The sequence below is a fragment of the Perna viridis genome, chromosome 2, assembly GCF_037379345.1.
Source record: "Perna viridis isolate PV_CMFRI_1.1 ecotype Kerala chromosome 2, ASM3737934v1, whole genome shotgun sequence".
Lineage (NCBI taxonomy): Eukaryota > Metazoa > Mollusca > Bivalvia > Mytilida > Mytilidae > Perna > Perna viridis.
This window is the reverse complement of record NC_142446.1, coordinates 7,715,580-7,736,730: the sequence shown is the minus strand read 5'-3', so window position 1 is coordinate 7,736,730 and position 21,151 is coordinate 7,715,580. Positions and strand designations below refer to the sequence as shown.

The 21,151-nt window shown below is 32.8% G+C and overlaps 1 protein-coding gene across 1 annotated transcript; it reads right to left on the bottom strand.

Annotated features, from left to right (window-relative positions):
- Positions 1-1,871: 1,871 nt before the first annotated feature.
- Positions 1,872-20,379, bottom strand: LOC148623510 (uncharacterized). The gene is made up of 5 exons (XM_088565365.1): positions 19,821-20,379; positions 15,280-15,432; positions 11,818-11,950; positions 6,631-6,939; positions 1,872-2,623 (listed from the first exon to the last, which is right to left on the bottom strand). The coding sequence occupies exons 1-5, from the start codon at positions 20,288-20,290 to the stop codon at positions 2,447-2,449; spliced, it is 1,242 nt and encodes a 413-aa protein (XP_088421491.1). The 5' UTR covers positions 20,291-20,379; the 3' UTR covers positions 1,872-2,446.
- Positions 20,380-21,151: the final 772 nt, after the last annotated feature.

The window sequence follows — 21,151 nt, the reverse complement described above, 5'->3', positions numbered from 1 at the left end:
CAAAAATCCCCATGTCAGTTCTATGTAAGATACCCCAAGGAACATTCATACCAAGTTTGGTTCCAATTGGTCAAGCAGTCTCAGAGGAGAAGAGTTTTGAAAATAGTTAATGATGACAGATGACGATGAAGATGGACACCAAGTAATGGCAATAGTTCACATGGCCTTTGGCAGGTTTTTCTTACAAGTAGATTTGTATACCTCCAAAATGCTTAGGTTTAGCCAAATTCTTTCAATTGCTGAAACAATCCTTGTTATAAGGCCTAAAAAAGTCTACGGGGGATTAAAGTTGTCGGACAACTCCTTGTTAGAGTATATCACCTTGAAAGGCAAAAAAAAAATTTCTTAGTTTTCAGCCAATATCTTGAAAAATATAATAGATTGACAGAGACTTTCAACTGATGAAATAATCGTTATGCCAAAGTTCTACCAAAGTCTTCTCGAGTCAAAATTGTCAGAAAAATCCTTGTTAGAGTTATTGCCCTTGAAAGGAACAAATAAAACCAGGAGACCAACTCAGGCTCCTGGGAGCCTCTTGTGATTTATTTATTTTACAATTCACTTTTGAAAAAATGGGATATTTTGAAGTTAACCAAAATGTAATATCTACATGTATTTCAAATGGAAAAAGAAACAATTACTATACTACCATTAAATAAAGCATTATACAGAGGCCAGATTTTAAAGGGGGAGGGTTGTGATCACACCAAAATACTTTAACCCTGCCACATTTTTTGCACTTGTCTCAAGTCTGAAAGTTTTGGCCTCTGTTTGTCTTGTTTCTTTTTTACCTTTAGTTTATTTTTATGCTACTTCAGTATATAGGGGTATCTCTTTCGCTGTAACTGTATAATGTTGTTTTTGGGCCAGCTGCAGCCTGCCCTGTGGTGTGAGGGTTTCCTCATCGTTCATTTAAGACCAATGGGTGGCCCTGGGCTGACATTTTCATCCCAGTGACGTTGTTGTCTCTTTGACATATACACCATGCCCATTGTTGTTATATTATATGGATTGATTAGTGTTGTGAGTTTGGTTGTAAACCCTTGAACAAAATCTTTAAAAGTGACCAAAATAGATAGATTAAATAAAATGTGAATAAAACAATGAAAAACTTTAATTGTCAGCTTCAAACATTATAAGAACTGATGAACAATGTAGTTTTAACGATTAAATATGATTAAATGTATGAATTTGGACTGTGTAATGGTAAATATCTGATGAGAAAATAAATATCGACAGCTAGTTTGAGATTCTAACTAATACATTTATGGTAATTACAGAGTTAGCATTCTGCAAGTTACATAGTTCCATTTCCGGTTCACCGGTAAAATAAACAATGAAGTACATAGATGATTTCTGGCAGAAGCGAAGAGTAGAATGTTATAAAAGACTATCTTTGAACAAAATGTAGATCATTATATGCAATATAAACAGGTAAAAGCACTGCGGTTAAGCGCAAAATGAGGTACAATTGTGAACCGTCACGGAACACGGACAAGTTCGCGGAAGAAAATTTTGCAGGAAATATCAGAATGTCAAATGAACAAAGTAATGATCGTTGAAAATAACACACACTACAATTAGTTTAACTAGTTATAAGTTAATGCACAAAAACCATGTGTCTACATTTTCAACCCCTTTAAGCCCTTTTTTTCAGAAACAGGTAAGAATCCCAAAATAAAACCCCATGCACCTTTGTTTTGTGCCAATAATCATTTCATTAGAATTTCATAGAACTACAGTTATGGCATGGATACAATGGGCATACCATTATACTATATCAATAAATATGCCTAAAATTAGATACATCTGCTCCATTGGTTATGTTATACATAGGTTCATATATAATAATTATGATAATAATAATGATATGAACAATTTATACTTTATTTCAAACAGGTAACACAGTCTACAACTTCCCTGAGGCCTCATACAAAGCAAACAAAAATACAGATTTCACAAAATGAGTATACAATACAGAAGTACATGCAAAAAAGAAGTGATCATTGAACAGCATAGTATATTTACATACAGATCTCTGCTAAAAAAGGCTTATTCCTTTTGCATTGTTTACAGCATTTTGCATACACATTAAATTCAGAGAAAAATTCTATCTTTTCTATTAAAGAAGATGGAGCTAACTCATTTCAGCATTTAAAGATCAACAGGCACTTGTGGTATACAATTCTATTCTCATAATGATTTTTGTTACTTTGTTTTTAATATAAATGACATTTTTTGCAACTGGAAGGCCAACATCAAACAAACAATAAAAAGTCACTAGTTTGATAAACAATAAAAACAGTAAATGGATCATGAGCATTTCCATACTCAAAACTCCTGCTTACATGTTTATATTCTCAAGCTATCTTGTCTTGAATCAAATACAAGTTTGACTGCCTAGAAAGTCATTAACAAGAATTATTGAAAAAAATCATGTAATTATCTAAGGAATATTATTTAAACGAATAAAATTCTCAATTAGAATTTTTCTGTCATTATATATTAATATATCTAAAGGCTGTGAATAGTAGACTATAGCTTGATCTTCTCCTTCCAGATCTTGGTTGTAATGTAGTCTAGTATGATGCTTAACTGTCATTTCTAACAAAGTAAAATACACCTACAAAATAAAAACAAGTGAATGTACAAATTACCAGTTTGGTTCCAAAAATGCATACACTTGCATATCTGAAACAGAGCAATTACTTTCCTTCATCAATGTTCTATACCATACATCAGTTTTCTATAGGGTCTTGTAAATTACCTTTCTAATCAATCTGCTATAACACACATCAGTTTTCTCTAGAGGTGTAATTACGTTTTTAATAAGGATAACAGTTTGCTATATGTATGCCTGTGCTCCAGCTAGAAATTGAAAAAGACAGGGCACCAGCAGAGGGAAGGGCACTTTTTATTGTAATTTTTTCCTGTTGGTATAATACATTTTGTCTAGGATTATCTCAAAAACCATAAGAGAAAGAAAAACTGGTAAAACTGTGAGCAATTTGATATACAGGTAGATAGGGAAAATGAGAGTCAGAGGAGGAGATTTTTCAAAGAAATAACATTAAAAATAGCAAAAAAAAAACGTCAAAAAAAGGGCAATACCTCCACTGTGACTCAATGGATTAAAAAGAAAATTTGACCACAGATAGATCTCATCATGCTGAACACTTTTACCCGACATCAGAATTTGGCTAAACCTAACAGTTTCCGAGATGCATGCAAAAAACTAATGTCTGACTCCTATGTTCTATTTTTAGTAACAGCGGCCATGTTTTTTTGAAGGATAAAAAATTCCAACATCAGTTTTATGCAGGATATCCCAGGTTAGTTCACTTGGGGCATATTACTTTTTGACTTACTTAAGCACAGGAACTTAGGGTTCATTACGGACACAACAACTGGTTTGGTCACAATGTAGCACAAATAAGCTCAATTTGATCCCCATGGTCTCCTTTTAGCAAAAGTGGCCACGTTTATCACTAGATCAAAAATCCCCACACACACAGATCCTAAAATCATTCATGCTGAGTTTAGTAACAATCCATCCAGTAGTTTCAGATAAGATTTTCAAAGTTTGGAATGTAAATATTGGCAAAAATTCCATTTAAGGGGCAACAACTCCAACATCAGTCATTGGATCTTTCTTAAAATTTCAGCATGCATGTAGGTACAACCCATCATGCTGAACAATTTTACTCCCTTCCAGATTTTTGTTAAAAATACCCTTAAGAAGCAAACAAAGTTTGGTTACAATCTGTTATTCAAAACTTGATTGATGGTGACAGTGTTACTAATTTTATATCTTTATGAAAAAAAAACAATATCAATTCAACCATATGACACCACCAAAAGTGGACAGATCCCTCAGGTATAGTTTATTGATTGCATATATGGAACTGTGACTAAGTGATATTCTTGAAGTCAATGGACAGTAACTGCAGAGGCATATGCAGGAAATAGATACAGATTTGTAGTAGAGTGATGCTAATACAACTGCATATCAAATATGCTTGACCTAGCATAAGTGGTTCATATTAAACTGACCTTACATAAAAAATTTGAAATTTCAAAGACAATAGACCGTTACTGTATGGGCTTATGCACAAAATGGATACTCAACCTACCAGAGGTGTTCAGGTTAGTTGTGGAGGTCTACGCCGTGGTGGTGCAGACCTTATTTTAATCATTTATAAATGGTATTTACATGTATATAAATACAATCAATCAATCATTTGTAGAATATGAATTTGGAATCTGATTACATGAAAAAGTCCTTTATGCTCATGTATTAGAATTTCGCTAAATTAAAAATTCCTATTATGTTTCTGGGATTTTGTTAAACTTACATGTATTCAGTATATTCATGAATCATTATTTTTTTGTATGTTCTATGCTTGTATTTTCAATAAATAATCATGTAAAGAATTATCAGTAACTTAAGTAATGGCTATAAAACAGGTCTATTGCAGTTCTGTAATTTGGAAACTATGAAAGCATCATCAGTAACTGCCTGTTAATGTTTGAAAATATCTTTGGGCATATATGACAAAACAGTTCAGTACACTGACTTGGACAATCCATTTATGCTATCAAATAAACACTTTCTTGAAGAAAATACTTTTGTTCTACCCAAGGCCTCTACCACTAAGATGTATATACATAATGCTCATCTACTACACACCAACATTTACACAAATGGGATCATTTTTTGACTAGATTCCTGAAAAAAAACTAAAAAGGGACAATTACTTGAGTCTGCAGGAGGTTGGTTTATGTGTTCAGATCAGAAACCTAAAAGTAAGAAGTTTTAGTGCAAAATTTTCTTTCAGTTTACAAAATTTTAGATTCTGGACTGGAGGCCAGAATATCCATTTTTTATCTAGGCGTTGGCCAGAATAACTTTTTTTTTCCTAGGTCAAGAATTTTTATAAATAAATCTGAATGACCTTCTAAGAAACAAAATGTTGCCAAAGAAATCATCGCTGCTCCCTTGACCATCTGAAGACATGCTGGGAGAATTTGTATGGAAATACTATATAGTGGGTAATATTCAATGGTTGCTAATTTTGGCATATTTTTATGGTCTTTCAAAAAGATAAAAAAATAAATTCCACAAAAAATTACTCTTGGCTTTAATTCTAAGTGTACCACTATCATCAGCCAAAACTAGAAATGCCAAAAATGTTTGTAGACCCTTTTGCTTCAAAATTGTCCAATTTTCCACCTGCCATATGATATACAAATATTTTTGCTTGAAAGTATCTCAGGTCCAACTTTTGATTGAAAACTACTTGCCAAATTCTTCTATTCGGCATTTTTGCTTTTAAGTAAAGATCATTCTTTCAGGACTATTTTAGTGTTATTTAAAATACCATAGAAATGCTATTTATGTACAAATATCAGTATAAACAGATTAAAATAAAAGAACATCGTTCCAATGACCCCCGAGTAAAAGAATTTTCTAAGTTCAAGGGCTGTAACTTCTGTAAAAATCATTCAACCATTACCAAAGTTGAACTCAATCTGTAACTTCTCATAATAAGACTACATATGAAAGATAAAATCAATTGGTAAAAGCATTGCAAAGAAGTGTGGAAAACTTTAAATTCACTGAAATTTTCTAAGTCAAAGGGCTGTAACTTCTATAAAAAATCATTCAACCATAACCAAATTATAACTTAATCTGTAACTCTTCACAGTAAGACTATGTACAAAAGATAAAATCAATTGGCCACAAGTCAAACTTAATCTGTAACTCTTCATAATAAGACTACATACCAAAGATAAAATCAATTGGTAAAAGCATTACAGAAAAATTGTGGAAAACCTGTACGAAAGGATGCCCGGCATTTCCATGTCCGCTTCCGACACATTGTGGGGGACAATTAGATCAGCACCACCACCGCATAGTCCTCCACAACACCACCAGGACACCTCTGGCACATTTTGTTGATTTTAAAACTTTGCAATACCTTTCATCAATTACGTAAATTTCAAGACACACAAATTACTTCTTTACTACAGCAAAGCTCTATTTCACACATAAATCTTGCAAAAAAAGTAGTTTGTTTCCAGATGCAAAAAAAAAGCATGGTCATTCAAATAAATCACAATCTTAAGAAACCGATGGTTGACTATGCAGGAGAGAGGTACAATGCGTAGTCAACTGTGGGTATCCGACAACGGTTTATCACAAGTGTTTAAGAAAACTTAAGTGTTTCTCAGAAATAAAATGTTTGGTGAGTTAGCCAAATGACGTAAAAGTTCCATCCCATATGTTTTATAATGACAATAAGCTTATACCAACTGACCTAGAAAGCATGATGTTTCAAGTGGTAGAAACCGCCACAAAATAAAACATGAAGCACCTTAGAACTGCCATTGCTTGAGGTGTTATACTGACTTTGTCCCAATTTTCTGGTATTTTCCAGAGATTATTTTTTCAATCTTTACAGGTGAGAGATAATGGATGCAAAGTGATGAGAAAAGTTCACACTGGCCTATTTTGGGTTCGGCTTCAAATGAGCCCCTTTCATTCTGAAAATGGTATGAAGTTAGTGAAATCCATTGCATCTCAGACAACATTAACATTGAGAACTTAAAAGTTAAACAAATTCTCACCTTAGTTCCATCTACTATCATTCCAGGCATAGTCAATTTATTACTTAGATTTGCTAATTTTTCATTTGGTACACGATATCTATCAAGGTCCAACAGAAGTTCTCCAGCATGTTGTCCCAGGATTCTTGTATCTAAATCATGTTCTATTTGTGGTTTATCTTGTCTATTTTTAATAGACCTGTATGGTGAACTAGTACTGGTACTGGGGGATGAGGAGGCACTGCAGATTCTCCTTCTTTTCTTCAATGGTTCAGTAAATTCTCTTCTTCTCTTCACCTGTCCCAGTGGCTTGTCAAAATCTCTTTTTACCTGAAAATATCATAGATAAAAGAAAATTAAATACATGTACTATGAAAAGTAATGTTGTATGCTAAGATATGCTTAAGCTAATAATAACTGATGGAACTGATTTGAGACAGTAGGAAAATTGACAACACAGTTAAAAAGATAAAGTTTTTTACCAATAATAATAAAATGCTTTGCAGAACCTAGACTGCACAGGTTGAGTCCTGAACAGTTCTACTGTTGGAGCAAGTATGGACATACCATACAGACTTAATACAGCTATTTGACACAGCTTAAGAATTTGCCAAGAATTGAAGTTATCATCTTTTGGCCTATTATTCCTAAATGGTTGAAGCAAGGTTGGTCAGTTCCACCCCTGGTATGACTGGCAAACAAGACTCAAGTGGCAAATACTTGGATTAAACTATAACCTTTATATGTTAAATTATTCAAAATATGAAAACTAGGTATAACTTAAATAATTCTTCACCATTTGCATTAATACTAAAATTTATTGTCAAATTATTTACAGGATTAAAACATTTTGAAGTAGCAACCTTTGTAAGAATAATGCAAAGTCTATGAGTCCTTTGGCAAATACAGAGTATAAAGTGCAAGTATAGCTTGAGTTATGGTCAAAAGCCACCTAATCAGTAAACACAAAACATGTTTTTCTTGTTGCAATAAAAAAACACCCTCAAAGTTGAAAAATAATGTAATAGATATAAATCAAAGTGTAATAGAAAGCTTAAAAATCATCATTCAGATTAAATACGTTTCACTTAGAAGTCTATTGACCAGTATAGATAAAACTAACCTAAGGGACAGTTCTATATGTAAATTCCAGTGTGGTCAATTCAATTGCACGGAATGATCAGTATTTGCCAGCATTTACTAGTACTAAGTGGGGTAATTTTTCAAAGAAATTCATCCCATTTTACTCAAATCATTATCCAGAAATAATTGAAAAAGCTTGTTTCTGGTCCCTTATTCTTATTTGGCTCAAGCCACAACCCCAGAAATCAATCCCAGTCTTCCTTTGATGGTATGGCACCTTGTATTACAACTTCATAGCCATCAATTTGCTAATAAGCAAGTTATGCCTAAACATTAGAAAAGTGCATGATTCTGGCCCCCCTCTTCTAGGCCCTTATTTTCTAAAATCTTCTAATTTTAGCCCCAAATTCAATATCATTCTGACTATAGTTGTATAAAACATTGTAGAACAACATCATAGACATCATAGACATTCCTGTGTAGAACAACATCATAGACATCATATACATTCCTGTGTAGAACAACATCATAGACATTCCTATGTAGAACAACATCATAGACATTCCTGTGTAGAACAACATCATAGACATCATATACATTCCTGTGTAGAACAACATCATAGACATTCCTGTGTAGAACAACATCATATACATTCCTATGTAGAACAACATCATATACATTCCTATACTTTTACTGGCATTAATAATAAACAAGCATTTCACAGAAATAAACTACATAATTTTTTTTGTCCTTATTTATAATACAGTTTGGGACATTACTCCAAAAATCAATAACAACCTTCCTTTACGGTTAAAAAAAAATCCGGTAAATGTGTGTTTTATTAAAGGTTAACAGATAAGAAAGACGGCTCTGACCATTTCTTCAACATTTGGTTTAAATGGCCTAAGTAATTTCTGAGAAAAAGAAAATAAATGGTGTTTCACTCCCAAGTTCTCACTATATTGACAGAGAATATGTAAGTTGGTTGGTGGGCTATTTGTTCAAATTAGCCCAGAGGTTTCAAAAAGGAGATTTTTAGAATTAAATGAATAACAAAAGTACAATGTCATACGTAAATAGTGGCAGTGTTGTTGGGTGGATGTTACTGGATGACAATCTTAAAGAGGATCACATTTGAACTATTTCTAACAAAAATGATTGACATGGATTATCTAATCATAATTTATTCTGATTAAATTTCTTTTTTAATTATTGGTAACAACTGTCATACTAGTTATCATATAACTTTTTAAAGTGCTCAACAATAAGATCATTTTACAAACATTTGATCTCAACAGAACTGGTAATCTGATTTTGGATCAGAGAAAAAATTGATGTTTTAAAAGTCTATATGACAAAAGAGAAGAACATACTTTTAGAAAGTTAAAAAAATTATTTCCAAAGAATATTAGTATTATAGTTAGGTAACTAAATACACATTATACATGGAGTTATGACATGAAGCCAGCAAATAGAAAAAGTATGTTTTCAAATAAAACCAAAGACAGAAGTCTCCAAAGTTGCTAATTGTCGAACATTCTATGCCACTGATTTTGGTTTGCTTTCAGCATCTGAAATGACACAAACTCAAGCAAAATAGGGTGACTTCTGCTAAAATCTTGGTTTCCTTGATTACCGGTCTCTTTTGTAACCATGATGACCTGAATGTTTCTCAATCAAGAAAACTGAAAACCAGGATTTCGTTCCACAAGTTTCTCTCAAATTTTTAATGATCTTTGTGTTGCTTATGTTATTGACTAGAAAACCAGATTCCTCTGAATCGGAGACTAGGCATTTCTCAGTAATATTACAGAAAATTCAATGCTAACTGATCATTTCACCTTTAAGTGTAAACTTCCTGTTCTCATACAAGTACAAATCACACATGAAACACATGTGTATGGTATCTAAGAGGTACATTTTGATCTTGTATTAAGCTCAAAATGACAGTTCTATGGCACTTATTTGCAGCATAATGTGGTGTAGTATTATATACTAGTAATTATGCAAATCATACGCCAATGTAAATTCAGAAATTACAAGTGCAAGAAGTCACTAACAATATTAGCAACTTAAAAAGATGCTCAGTTCACTCAACACAGTTCAAAATGAATGATATGCATAACTGCTGTAAAATATGGTTTGTATGATTGCATGCATGTACATAGGAGACATGGGAAATGATAAATACACAAGTAGTACTGTACACACTACAAGAGTGTCCCAGGAGCCTGAATCGCTCACCTGGTTAAATTCTTTCAAGGACAATAAATTTAACAAGGAGTTTTCCAAAAATTTTGACTCAAGAAGACTTTGGTTGGACTTATCATAAGGACCATTTCAGCAATTGAAAGTATCTTTCTATCTATAATAGTTTTCAAGATATTGGCTGAAAAATAAAAAAAACCATCATTTTTCACCTTTCTAGGCCTTATAATAAGGATCATTTCAGCAATTGAAAGAATTTGGCTAAACCTAACAGTTTTGGAGAAATGTCTGACCCCTATGTTCTATATTTAGTAATGGCAGCCATGTTTTTTGACGGATCACAAATTCCCACATCAATTCAATGCAGGATACCCCAAGAAACATTCATACCAAGTTTGGTTCCAATTGGTGAAGTAGTGTCAGGGTAGAAATTTTTTGAATGAAATAACATTAAAAATAGCAAAAAAATGTCAAAAAAGGTCAATAACTCCAACAGGGCTTAAAAGATTAAAACCATCGGACCACAGATAGATCTCATCATGCTAGACACTTTTACCCTATGTCAGATATATAGGAAAAACTACTGTATGACCACTATGTTCTATTTGTAGTAACCATGGCCATGTTTTTGATGGATCAAAAATCACATCAGTTCTATGCAGGATACCCCAAGCAACATTCGTACCAAGTTTAGTGTCAGAGAAGAGCTTTGAAAAATATTTAAGGACAACGATGGACACCAAGTGATGGCAATAGCTCACATGACCTTTGCAGGTGAGTTAAAAATAACGAATGTAGTGTTCAAACTGGTTTTAAAAAGGGTGGCACCCACCAAGTTTATCTGGGACTCGCCTTTCAAAAAAGAAATGAGTCCCAGGAGCTGCCAGAACTCACTAAGTAAAAATCCTGGTGAAAACCCTTAAAAAATGCCATAAATGGAATAAACAGCTGCGCTTTAAGCGCATGATACAGTGTTACCGTTTTAACTTGTCCTTATGCTTTCAATGAATTTATATGATCAACTAGAAATACTGTGAATAACCTTCCCCCCCCAAAAAAGTAAATAAAAAATGCACAAAAAATTTGGCACTATCAAGGCTACCTCAATTTTATTTAAGTTTGTTGTCTTGATTTTTCACCCCTACATTTCTATCTTGTTTAAAACCATTTTCTGACAAGGTTACCAAGTACCTTTTACATTTATTAGTCAATCATCATAACAAATGGTCTGTTTTAAACAATTTTTCAACGAATAAAATTTCCTTGGCTGTTTCCGGCTTTTTTCAAAGAGTGAAACTTCACAACACCAAAACATAAAATTTGACATTTATACAAATCAGAAGGGAGCTTACTTCAATAGATACAATGTATGAACAATTCACCTAAGTTCCATAAAAGTTAGTGAAAATGTTTTTGTGTAATTGTGCGAAAACTCGAAAATCTCCCTTTTTTGAAGTATAAAAATTCATAACAGGGGAAATAAAAAAATCTGAAATTTATAAAAATCAAAAGGGAGCTTACGTCAATAGATATGAACAATTCACCAAAGTTTCATTAAAGTTGGTGAATGTGTTTTTGAGTTATTGTATGAAAACTTGAAAATCCCCCCTTTTTTTAAGGAAAAAAAAAAATCATATCACGGAAACGAAAAATCTGAAATTTATAAAAATCAAAAGGGAGCTTATGTCAATAGATATGAACAATTCTTCAAAGTTTCATTTAAGTTGGTGAAAGACTTTTTTGAGTTATTGTCTGAAAAGTGGATGACGGATGGACGGACAACAGTATACCATAATACGTCCCTTCTTTAACATATAAAAAATACACCGAAACAAAATCCTACAATATATTGTAACAAAATGGTTGGTATATTCCAAACTTCACTTCAAGCATCAACAGTAAATTAGTTAACTCTACCTTAACAACTGATACCACAACATCTGATGTAGATTCAAGAATTCCACATTTAAAGAAACGAAAATCTGGTTTAGAGGTAACTTGGAGCCAACTCAAATCCTTCCAAACAGTCTGATCTACAGATGTACACACTCTGAAAGAAAAGTTAATCGAAAAGCTTTTTTCATTAAGCTGGATCAACTTACTGTTACAACGAAAGATTGGACTAACCCTTAGTGGCTCCTTTGACCCCTATGTTCTATATTTAGTATTGGCAGCCATGTTCACTAATCACTAATACCCACGTAAGTTTTATGCAGGATACCCCAAGGAACATTCATATTAAGTTTGGTTCTAATTGGTCAAATAGTGTCAGAGGAAAAGATTTTTGGAAGAAATAACATTAAAAATAGCAAAAAACTTCAAAAAAGGGCAATAACTCCAACATGGCTAAACAGATAAAAATTAAAAATTGACCAGAGATAGAATTTGGCTAAATCTAACAGTTTTGGAGATATATAGGAAAAACTACTGTCTGATCCCTATATTCTATTTTTAGTAATGGTGGCCATGATTTTCAATGGATCAAAAAACACTGTTCTATGCAGGATACCCCAAGCAACATGCATACCAAGTTTGGTTGCAATCAGTATCAGAGGAGAAGAGTTTTGAAAAATTGTTATCGACACCGACAATGACGAATACCAAGTGATGGCAATATCTCACATGGCCTCCAGCCATTTGAGCTAATAACAAGACCACTATCATGTCTAGACTTGTGTCACAGTCATATTTTTCAGTAAATAAAAATCTTCAGTATATGCATAAACAAGTTAAACAACTAAAGTGTGTGAACACACAAAGTACCTAAAGCATGTATTTATGATAACATGTACTGCTGAAGAAGTTCAACAGGTAAATATTTGTTTCATACATTTGTCAGATTTCTCTTTAATTTAATGTTTATATAAACAATGTGCAAATTTTGAACATATAAACAATAAGCAAATTTTGAACAATATTGGTTTAATACTTAATGAGTAACTGGTTACAGATAATAGGTTCCCCCTTATCACGATAGACAGACAGCAGACAAAAAGATGGAGTTGGGTGACTACTAATTGTCCTTTCCCCATTGGAGACACAGGTAAGATAACTACATGTACATGTATATCAATTTAAAGATACTTTCTCAAATCTTAAAAATATAAAATATAAAAATACAATGTACAAGCATTGCACTTACAAACATATATGTACATCTCTTAAAATGTTTCAGATTTTACAATGAGTCATATAAAATGATTATACTTTCTATATAATTATTTCCTTTGTTTTTTTTTTAATGGTTGTGTGTCCTTCCACAACCATCAATTCTATTTTAATTATCAAAACATAATTAATCTGCTTTCGAGATTTTTTAAATAATCAGAAAACTATAAAATATGGTTGACCTTCATGCCAGAAAATAAAGGTCAAATGATAAATGTAGGACTAAAAATATGAAACTTAAGTGAGCAAGCTAACATACAAGAACTGCAATAATAGTAACAGATGACACAAATCACAGTGTTTGGTTACACTGCTGTAACTGGTGCCATTAGGCCGAAACAGGATTTTAGTGTTATCAATATTTCTGATTTTGGTTTCCACACCCTTTCTTTAGTGGTTTCACCCAAATTTTATGAAACTCATATATATACAAATGCTTAGAACAATCAGAGTTCAAATTTGGGCAATTTAATCATTTACTTACTGCCAATTAATAACTTTTAAAATTGCATTTTTTTTTCATTTCCATACTCTAACTTAAGTTTAGCTCAACTAAAAATGAAACTACCGGTGGTACAATTGTACATGATGCTACGAACCACAGTATGCAGAACGTTTGAATTTGGGCAATGAGTCATTGAGAATTCTAAACTTATACCCATTTATAACTTAGGAAATTGCCAATTTTCATCACTTTTATACCCTAATTCAAGTTTGCTTCAGGAATAAATTCATTAAAGAAAAATCTCCCATTGCTTTCAGTGCTCATTTATTTCTGAAGTTAAACCCTCTGGTGAATAAACCTTTAGATGTATCCATCAGCACCATGAAAACTGATTTATTCAACGGGTCATAGTTTACCTTTCCTTGTTTGTCTACCCCGGACTTGATTTTTTATGAGCAACTCGGTGGGTGTTTCTAAAAAAGCAGAGGACGCTTACCCTACCGGTACACCTGGTCCATGCTCCCAGTTTTTAGTGGAGTCCGAGTTGCTCATTTACTTTTGTTACTTTGTATGATTTTAGTTACTTTATGTTCTTTGTTGTGTATGTCTGTTTTCCATGTCTGGTCTTTGTCCCTGGATTATATTCTTTTGATTACCGCTATAACCTTGGTTCCCTTGATTACTCTTTGATTACCGATATAACCTTGGTTCCCTTCATTACTCTTAGAAATCAAGACTCTTAAAGGTTCATATGACAAAGTAATTAATTACTACATTGTGGTGGAGCCAGAAATTGAATGATGCAATAATCCATGATATAGACACACGTACCAGTCTTCAAGAAAGTTGAAAATTCTTGCAAGACATTTGGTCCGGCACTTATAAAACTTTTGTTGGACCAATCACATTTATGCCAAACCAAACTTTTGGGGGAAAAATTAACAAATGCCACACGAGACAATGCGTGATACTTTTTGAGAATTTCTGTTATATTTTGTTCATGTTTTCATTTGTTCTTTGGCTTGTTTACATTTTCATGTGGTGGTTCCTTATATATTTCACACAACACTGCCATGTATATTGACTTAGTATCACATGATTTCATTGAATGATATTACCAAGCGACCAATCAAATCATGTCATACAAATAGGAAAATCATTCCAGTGTAATACGAAATAATTGTCGGACATTGGTCTGATGATAAAAACCGAACTATCGGACCGATGCAAATATTACCGGACTGGTCCGGCACTTTTATGAAGACTGATGTACATGTTCAATATCATTTAATGACATCAAAAAGATCAAATATTATATATTAATAAACAGAAAAGCTTCATAGCATTTTTACCGAATCATTCACTTCACTACATATTACATTTTATATACTTTGACAATTACTGATGACTTGTGGCGAAAAATCCTATTTGTTTATACAACAACCACTTTATAGTTCATAACTTGAAGAAAACATAGTAAATGTCTTAATGACTTATCAAATATTTTATATACAGACCCTTTTGATGTCAATGTGACATTCAAATAACCTTTCAATTACAAAAAATAATCTAGACTCCCTAGAAAGGTTTTGGTTTAGAAAAGATTCACAAAAGCATAATGTTTCTGCCAAAGAATATGAATATTAACAGGAGATCATGTATGTTGATTTTTTCCAAGACAGTGATTGATTCTTATTTAAAATTATTAACAATAGTCCTTCAATGGAGGTTGATCATAGCTGATCTATATAAACTCTTTCACTTACACTGCTTCTAAACAACATAACTCTGCAAAAGCACCAATTAATCTTGAATAGTTTACTTCATAGGAAACTTCATATTTCTTCTTCTTTTCTTCTATAACTTCCATCAGTCTACCAAGTTCTTTAAGAAATCTATGTATTTTAATTCTAGCAAATCTAAAAGGGAACAAGACAGTCTATAAATATTGAGTGATAAACAGAAAGTTGTCTCAAAATTTACATTTGTCATTCAGTAGAAAGAGGAACAGATATGGTGCAACAAATACACCAGCACATTACCTAAATACCACAGTCTCTTAAAATGTTGCTTTACGGATTTTTGACTGGATGAAATCAGGTCGGTCCATTTGAAAAAAAAATAATAAAATGGGAAAAATACATATCTACTATTTATATTTAACATAAAAACATTTTTTTTTTATTTTCAAAGTTCCATTATCTTACCTTACATAGTTTAGAAGTGGGATTCAAATCTACTGTATGTACATGTTCCTGTGCATCATTTATAAACACACGTTCTCATTCCAATTTTTAAGTGTGCAATACTTAAACAATGTCAATTTCCTCTATTTTTTTGGTATCTATAGCCTTCCTGACAGTATGATATAGTTAGATTGAAATAAAAAATGACTAAAAAGTTAAGTTAAAATCAAAGTGGAAATTCAAATTTTAATACTGGGCTGTTCAAAAACATGTACTGTATTTATCATTGAGCATTGTTTTGATGTAAACAATTTATGTTACTAAAGGGCTTAGTGAAAAAGTAAATATTGAAAAAAAACTAACTTACAAAGTACAGGAAGAATTCAGGGGCAAAAAGATGAGTATGCATTCATTAAAAAAAAACAAAAAAAACAATCTTTTTTTTACATTTATCTTCTATTTTCATGTAACAATTACACTGAGGGACTACAAAACCCTTTCCAAAAACTTCCAAAAAAAATAAATTAATGGTTTTTAAATCTAAAAATACATTAAAAACTAGTAACTTGTCAGTAATTGGAAGACAATGAAACTGGTCTCTTTTCACTGTGATTTCCTTTAAAGTATCCTGTGATTTAGGCTAGAAACCACTAATTCCACTTCCCATAGGCTTCTATGCTAATTTCACAATATTCAATGGCTTCTCTGGACTTTACCTTAACTTTAACCTGCAGAGGACTACATATCAGCATGATTCTACATATTCCAGCTTACAATCCTCAGAATGGCATGTGGGGTTAGCAGACTTGCAGTGCAGTACTGGTCACCGGAAGTGAAGGGTCTATAAATAGCATGGGAAATCCCAGTGTTGTCACAAGATAGGGGTATATTTAGAAATCAATTTTGGAGATTAGGCTTCACATCACAAGAAGCAAAATGCACCTATAAAATGTACAGAAATGTTTTTCCTTTCAGAAACTGTATAAATTTTTTAAATAAGATGAGAACTTTTTTCACAGCACTATGAGGAACAGGGGTAATTTCTGCGTAGGACAATTTTTGCATACGTTCCAAATGCTCATTGGTTGAATTGGTGGTCTGTAACCTTTAAAAATTGTTTATAAAATTTTAGAAACTATGGAGGGGGAACTGATCTTAAAAAAAAAGAAGACAACAAACTAAATTTTCACTGAATTTTCTCAATTGTTTCATAAGCTGTCTTGCATATTTACACACAAAACTATAAAACTTTGATTTTCCCGCCAATTATCTCCCCTTTTAATCGACTTCTTGTTGAAATAAAAACAAATCTATGAGGTCTTTGAACTCTTTATTAGTCATTTACAGAAACTGTTTACTTTTATTCGCATACAAATGCATTTCTACTATTTTAAAATACACTGAACACATATTTCCGTCATTTGAAGAGGAGTTAGTGTTCAAGATTTGAACTCCAACTAGATTTCTGACCGAAACAACCACAACATGGTCTGTGTGGCAGAATGATGCTATATAGTATAATGAGACAGTGTGGTGATGATGATTGGGGGTTTTTATCAACCTTGAATACCAATACAGGCCTCTCACAGTCAATGTTAGTGGTTAGTAGAACCAACTGATGTTGGTGGCGGAGCCCAACCTTTGGGATACTTGACCGAGGAACTCAGTCAGAGTATGTCCTACTAGCTACTGGACTGCTGTGTCGATGCACTGGCCTCCTTCAAGATCCTGTGTGTGTCTGAGAGTGTTTGCCCACTCTGTTTGGGAGTATGTCAACGTGTAGAGTGAAACTGTATAGATGGAAACATGGGTAATCCTTACTTTTCATTTGCTTTTGTTACTTTGTATGTATGATTTTAGTTACTTTATGTTCTTTGTTCTGTATGTCTGTTTTCCATGTCTAGTCTTTGTCCCTGGATTACATTCTTTCGATAACCACTAATATCTTGGTTCCCTTGATTACTCTTTCATTAAATGCATACCATGAGGTACAGTGTATGAGGAAATGTAACAAATATTAAAAAATGTAGCTACCAAATTTCTAAAATTATCACTTTTGAAAAGGAATTTTTTTAACTATAGCAAAGAAAACTTTTGGGAAAAATTCTGCACTGTTGAAATAACAGAAAATGGGAAGACTGCAGGGGAGGTTACTCATTTTGTATAAAAATGCTAATTTTAAAATTTGTTTACATATGTGGTTCTACAATTTGTAGACCTTGTTTAAATGACAGTATTGTCAAATTAATTGTAGAGTAGAAATAAATCTTAAAAAAAATTGTTGGCTATTCATAAAATTGTACTAGTGGTAGATCCAATCGGGATTCATTTTCTGAACAGCTGATTGCTCCTCTGAGATTATTTACCTGTCATACCTGTTTAGACAGCAATTAACACCTTTTGTCAGATTTATGGCTCTTCTAATGAAAGAAATGAGATTGAAACACAAAATTAGGGGTTTGATTTCAGAGTTTTTTAGATAATTTTGACAAAATCGTGTTTTGGGTCAAATTTAACCTAAAAATTGTGTTAGCGGGACAAATGGTCAAAATCATGCAAGTTGGCAGGTATGAATTGAATGCTTCACAGAATGTACATTGTAGCTGGATGCACCCAAAGAAGTTAAACCCTGCACAAATGGGGGCAAACATGGACACAAGATTTAAGTTTGATACAGCTCTGAATTTAACTGTAATTAAATATTGAAACAAAATATATAAAAATAAAATAGAATTTTACATTAATAAACAAATACAATTCAACAAAGTTCCATAAATGCAAATATGCAATAATGGGAACCCCCCCCCCTTTTTATCAATAAAGTCTATTAAAAATGGAACATCAGAAATTCATAATTAAAGAAGCAGCCTACATCTGTACTATGAGCAAACATGTGAAGCGAGATTAGGCAGAGCTTGTTACTTTTGGAACGAAACAGTAGTCATTACTATCGGACACGTAATTTTTCAGCAAAATTATGAAATATTCTGTTAGATTCCAGTTTTTAAAATCATGTCTGCTCTGTTCCGAACGGAAAGGAACAAGCTCCGTCTACTTTCGTTTTGTGCCACGTCACATTCTACTACAATTCAAAATGTCAACAAAACAGGGTCTCTCGTGGAAAATGATCAAAACTTCAATTAAAAACTTAATTTTTGTAGCAAATATGGTATTAGCATACATGTATAGGAAAATGATTCCGGAATCATATTAGGTAAGTGTGACATGCAAGATTTCAATCTGAAAGTCGTTGGAGGGTGGTACTCCATGGTACCACTGAATCTCAAACTTTGTGTATGGTACATTGTTCTGACCCCAATCCAACAATATTAATATCCAAATAAAAAAGAGGAGGGTTGCAGAGTCCGAGGAAATTTGGACTATACATGTATATGACAATTTTTTTGCTGTCATATAAAAATAAGTTTGTTTTTTAAGTTGGGATGCAATCAGGAGTCAAACATCTATATTTGTGAAAAAAAGGTTCAAAGAATAGAGAAATAATTTGAAAATCTATTTTACGTATTGTATGTATTATACATGACCAAAATTTTTTTAAACAATCATATTACCCGTAGGTACTAATATTTAGCATTTGTAAATGGAGAAATGCACCAATCAGAACTCCTCAGTCTTTCTCGTTACACCATAGAAAAATCTTCGAAGTACTAGGTGGAAGCATCTGTCCAGAATTTGACCAATCCAACTCTAAATTATACGTGCAATTAAACTTGTCAAATTTTTTACCCTTACGTTTTTTTCTTAGCTCCTCACTTTCCATCAAAATTCTTGATAGAGTTATTGCTCTTTATTTCTAGTGATATCTTTTTAAATTTTTTAGCACCACCTGGTGGATAGAACTTCTTTGATTCCTGTAGGACTACAATCCCGGTAATTTTTTCAAAAAAGAAATTCTCCTTTCTGCATCCAAGGTTATTTTTTAGTGCATTGGAAATGGTAGAGTAGTTCTGACTGGGGAAGGTACAACAAATAAAAAGAAAGGAGACAACTCTACCTCCAGAATAGAGTGGTATAAAAAATATAATTAAATGAACAATGGACCTGAACTGACATTAATAGAATTCAATCAAACGAAAAACTATTATTTGAACTTTGCTTACGTATAATAGGCTTCTTCTTTTTCTGGTATTGTCATAACTTCTTTCAAAATAGCATCTAATAATGGTTTAAGATCTTTACTGTAGTATGCATAAGGAGGGTCATACTTTTTTATTTTCGCGTCAAAATGCAAATAAGAATTAACAAGTGACACATATGTGTTCTGTTCTTCAGTTAATTTATCTAAATCTCCTGCTTTTCTCAAAACAGCAAGTGGACAGCCAAGGTAATATGAATCGTAATGTATGTTAAAATGTTCTCCTACTGTATGTCTTTTCCACTTGCAAACACTTTCAGGTAATGTATGATTTGTACCTAAACATTTAATACCGCCATTACTGGATGCTTTCCGCTTTACTCCTTTTTTGATCTGACATAAATTATCTGATGACACTTCATCCGAAGCTGGACATGATGAAGAGCCTGAAATTGCTGAATGTCCAATAGATGATTCCGCAGAAGCCAGGTCCATAATTTTGTTCGGTTGTTTTCAAAACTCATGGACATTTGTTAGTTTACACTTCCGGTTCAGGATCTCAGTAATTAGCGACAAGAAGTGACAAGAACTGTAGAAAAAAAGGAACAAGAAGATAATTTGGATTATGAGTGAAATAGCGTCTTGAAGTTTAATAAAACGACAAGAAAAACATCAAAAAGACGTTGAAAATTAAGTATATTTCTTAAACAAAGTGAAATTGATTTAGCTTCTGGAACAGGGCTATGTTGGTACAATATCGAAGTAATTACTACAGAAGTTTTATGGTCGCTATCGCGAACTCGTGGATCGTTACGATGTATCCACCTGTACCATGAACACTGATTTGTTCATCGTATCATAGTTTTCCTTTCCTCTTTCGTCTACACCGGCCTTGACTTTTTATGAGCAACTCTGTGGGTGTTTCTGGAAAAGCAGAGGACGCTTACCCTACCGGTGCACCTGGTCCATGCTCACAGTTTTTAGTGGCAACTGCTATATCAATTCTGATATAGAATTAAATTTGATATATTAGAAGTACTTATGTAAAATGGACCTAACTATCTGCATTTGGTCCTAAATGGGTGTGCCAATGGGACTATTTAACTGTGGTAGTGTAAGATAATCGTAGATACTATCAGGCTTTACAAATCTAAAGGCTCTGGTCACTGCTATATCAATTCTGATCTTCTAAATTGATGAAAAAAGTAATAAAGGGAACGAAAGTTCTAACAGTAATCAAACGAATGTAATCCAGGGACAAAGACCAGACATGGAAAGCAGACATGCACAACAAAGAACATAAAGTAACTAAAATAATAAATACAAAGTAACAAAAACAAATAAGCAACTCGGACT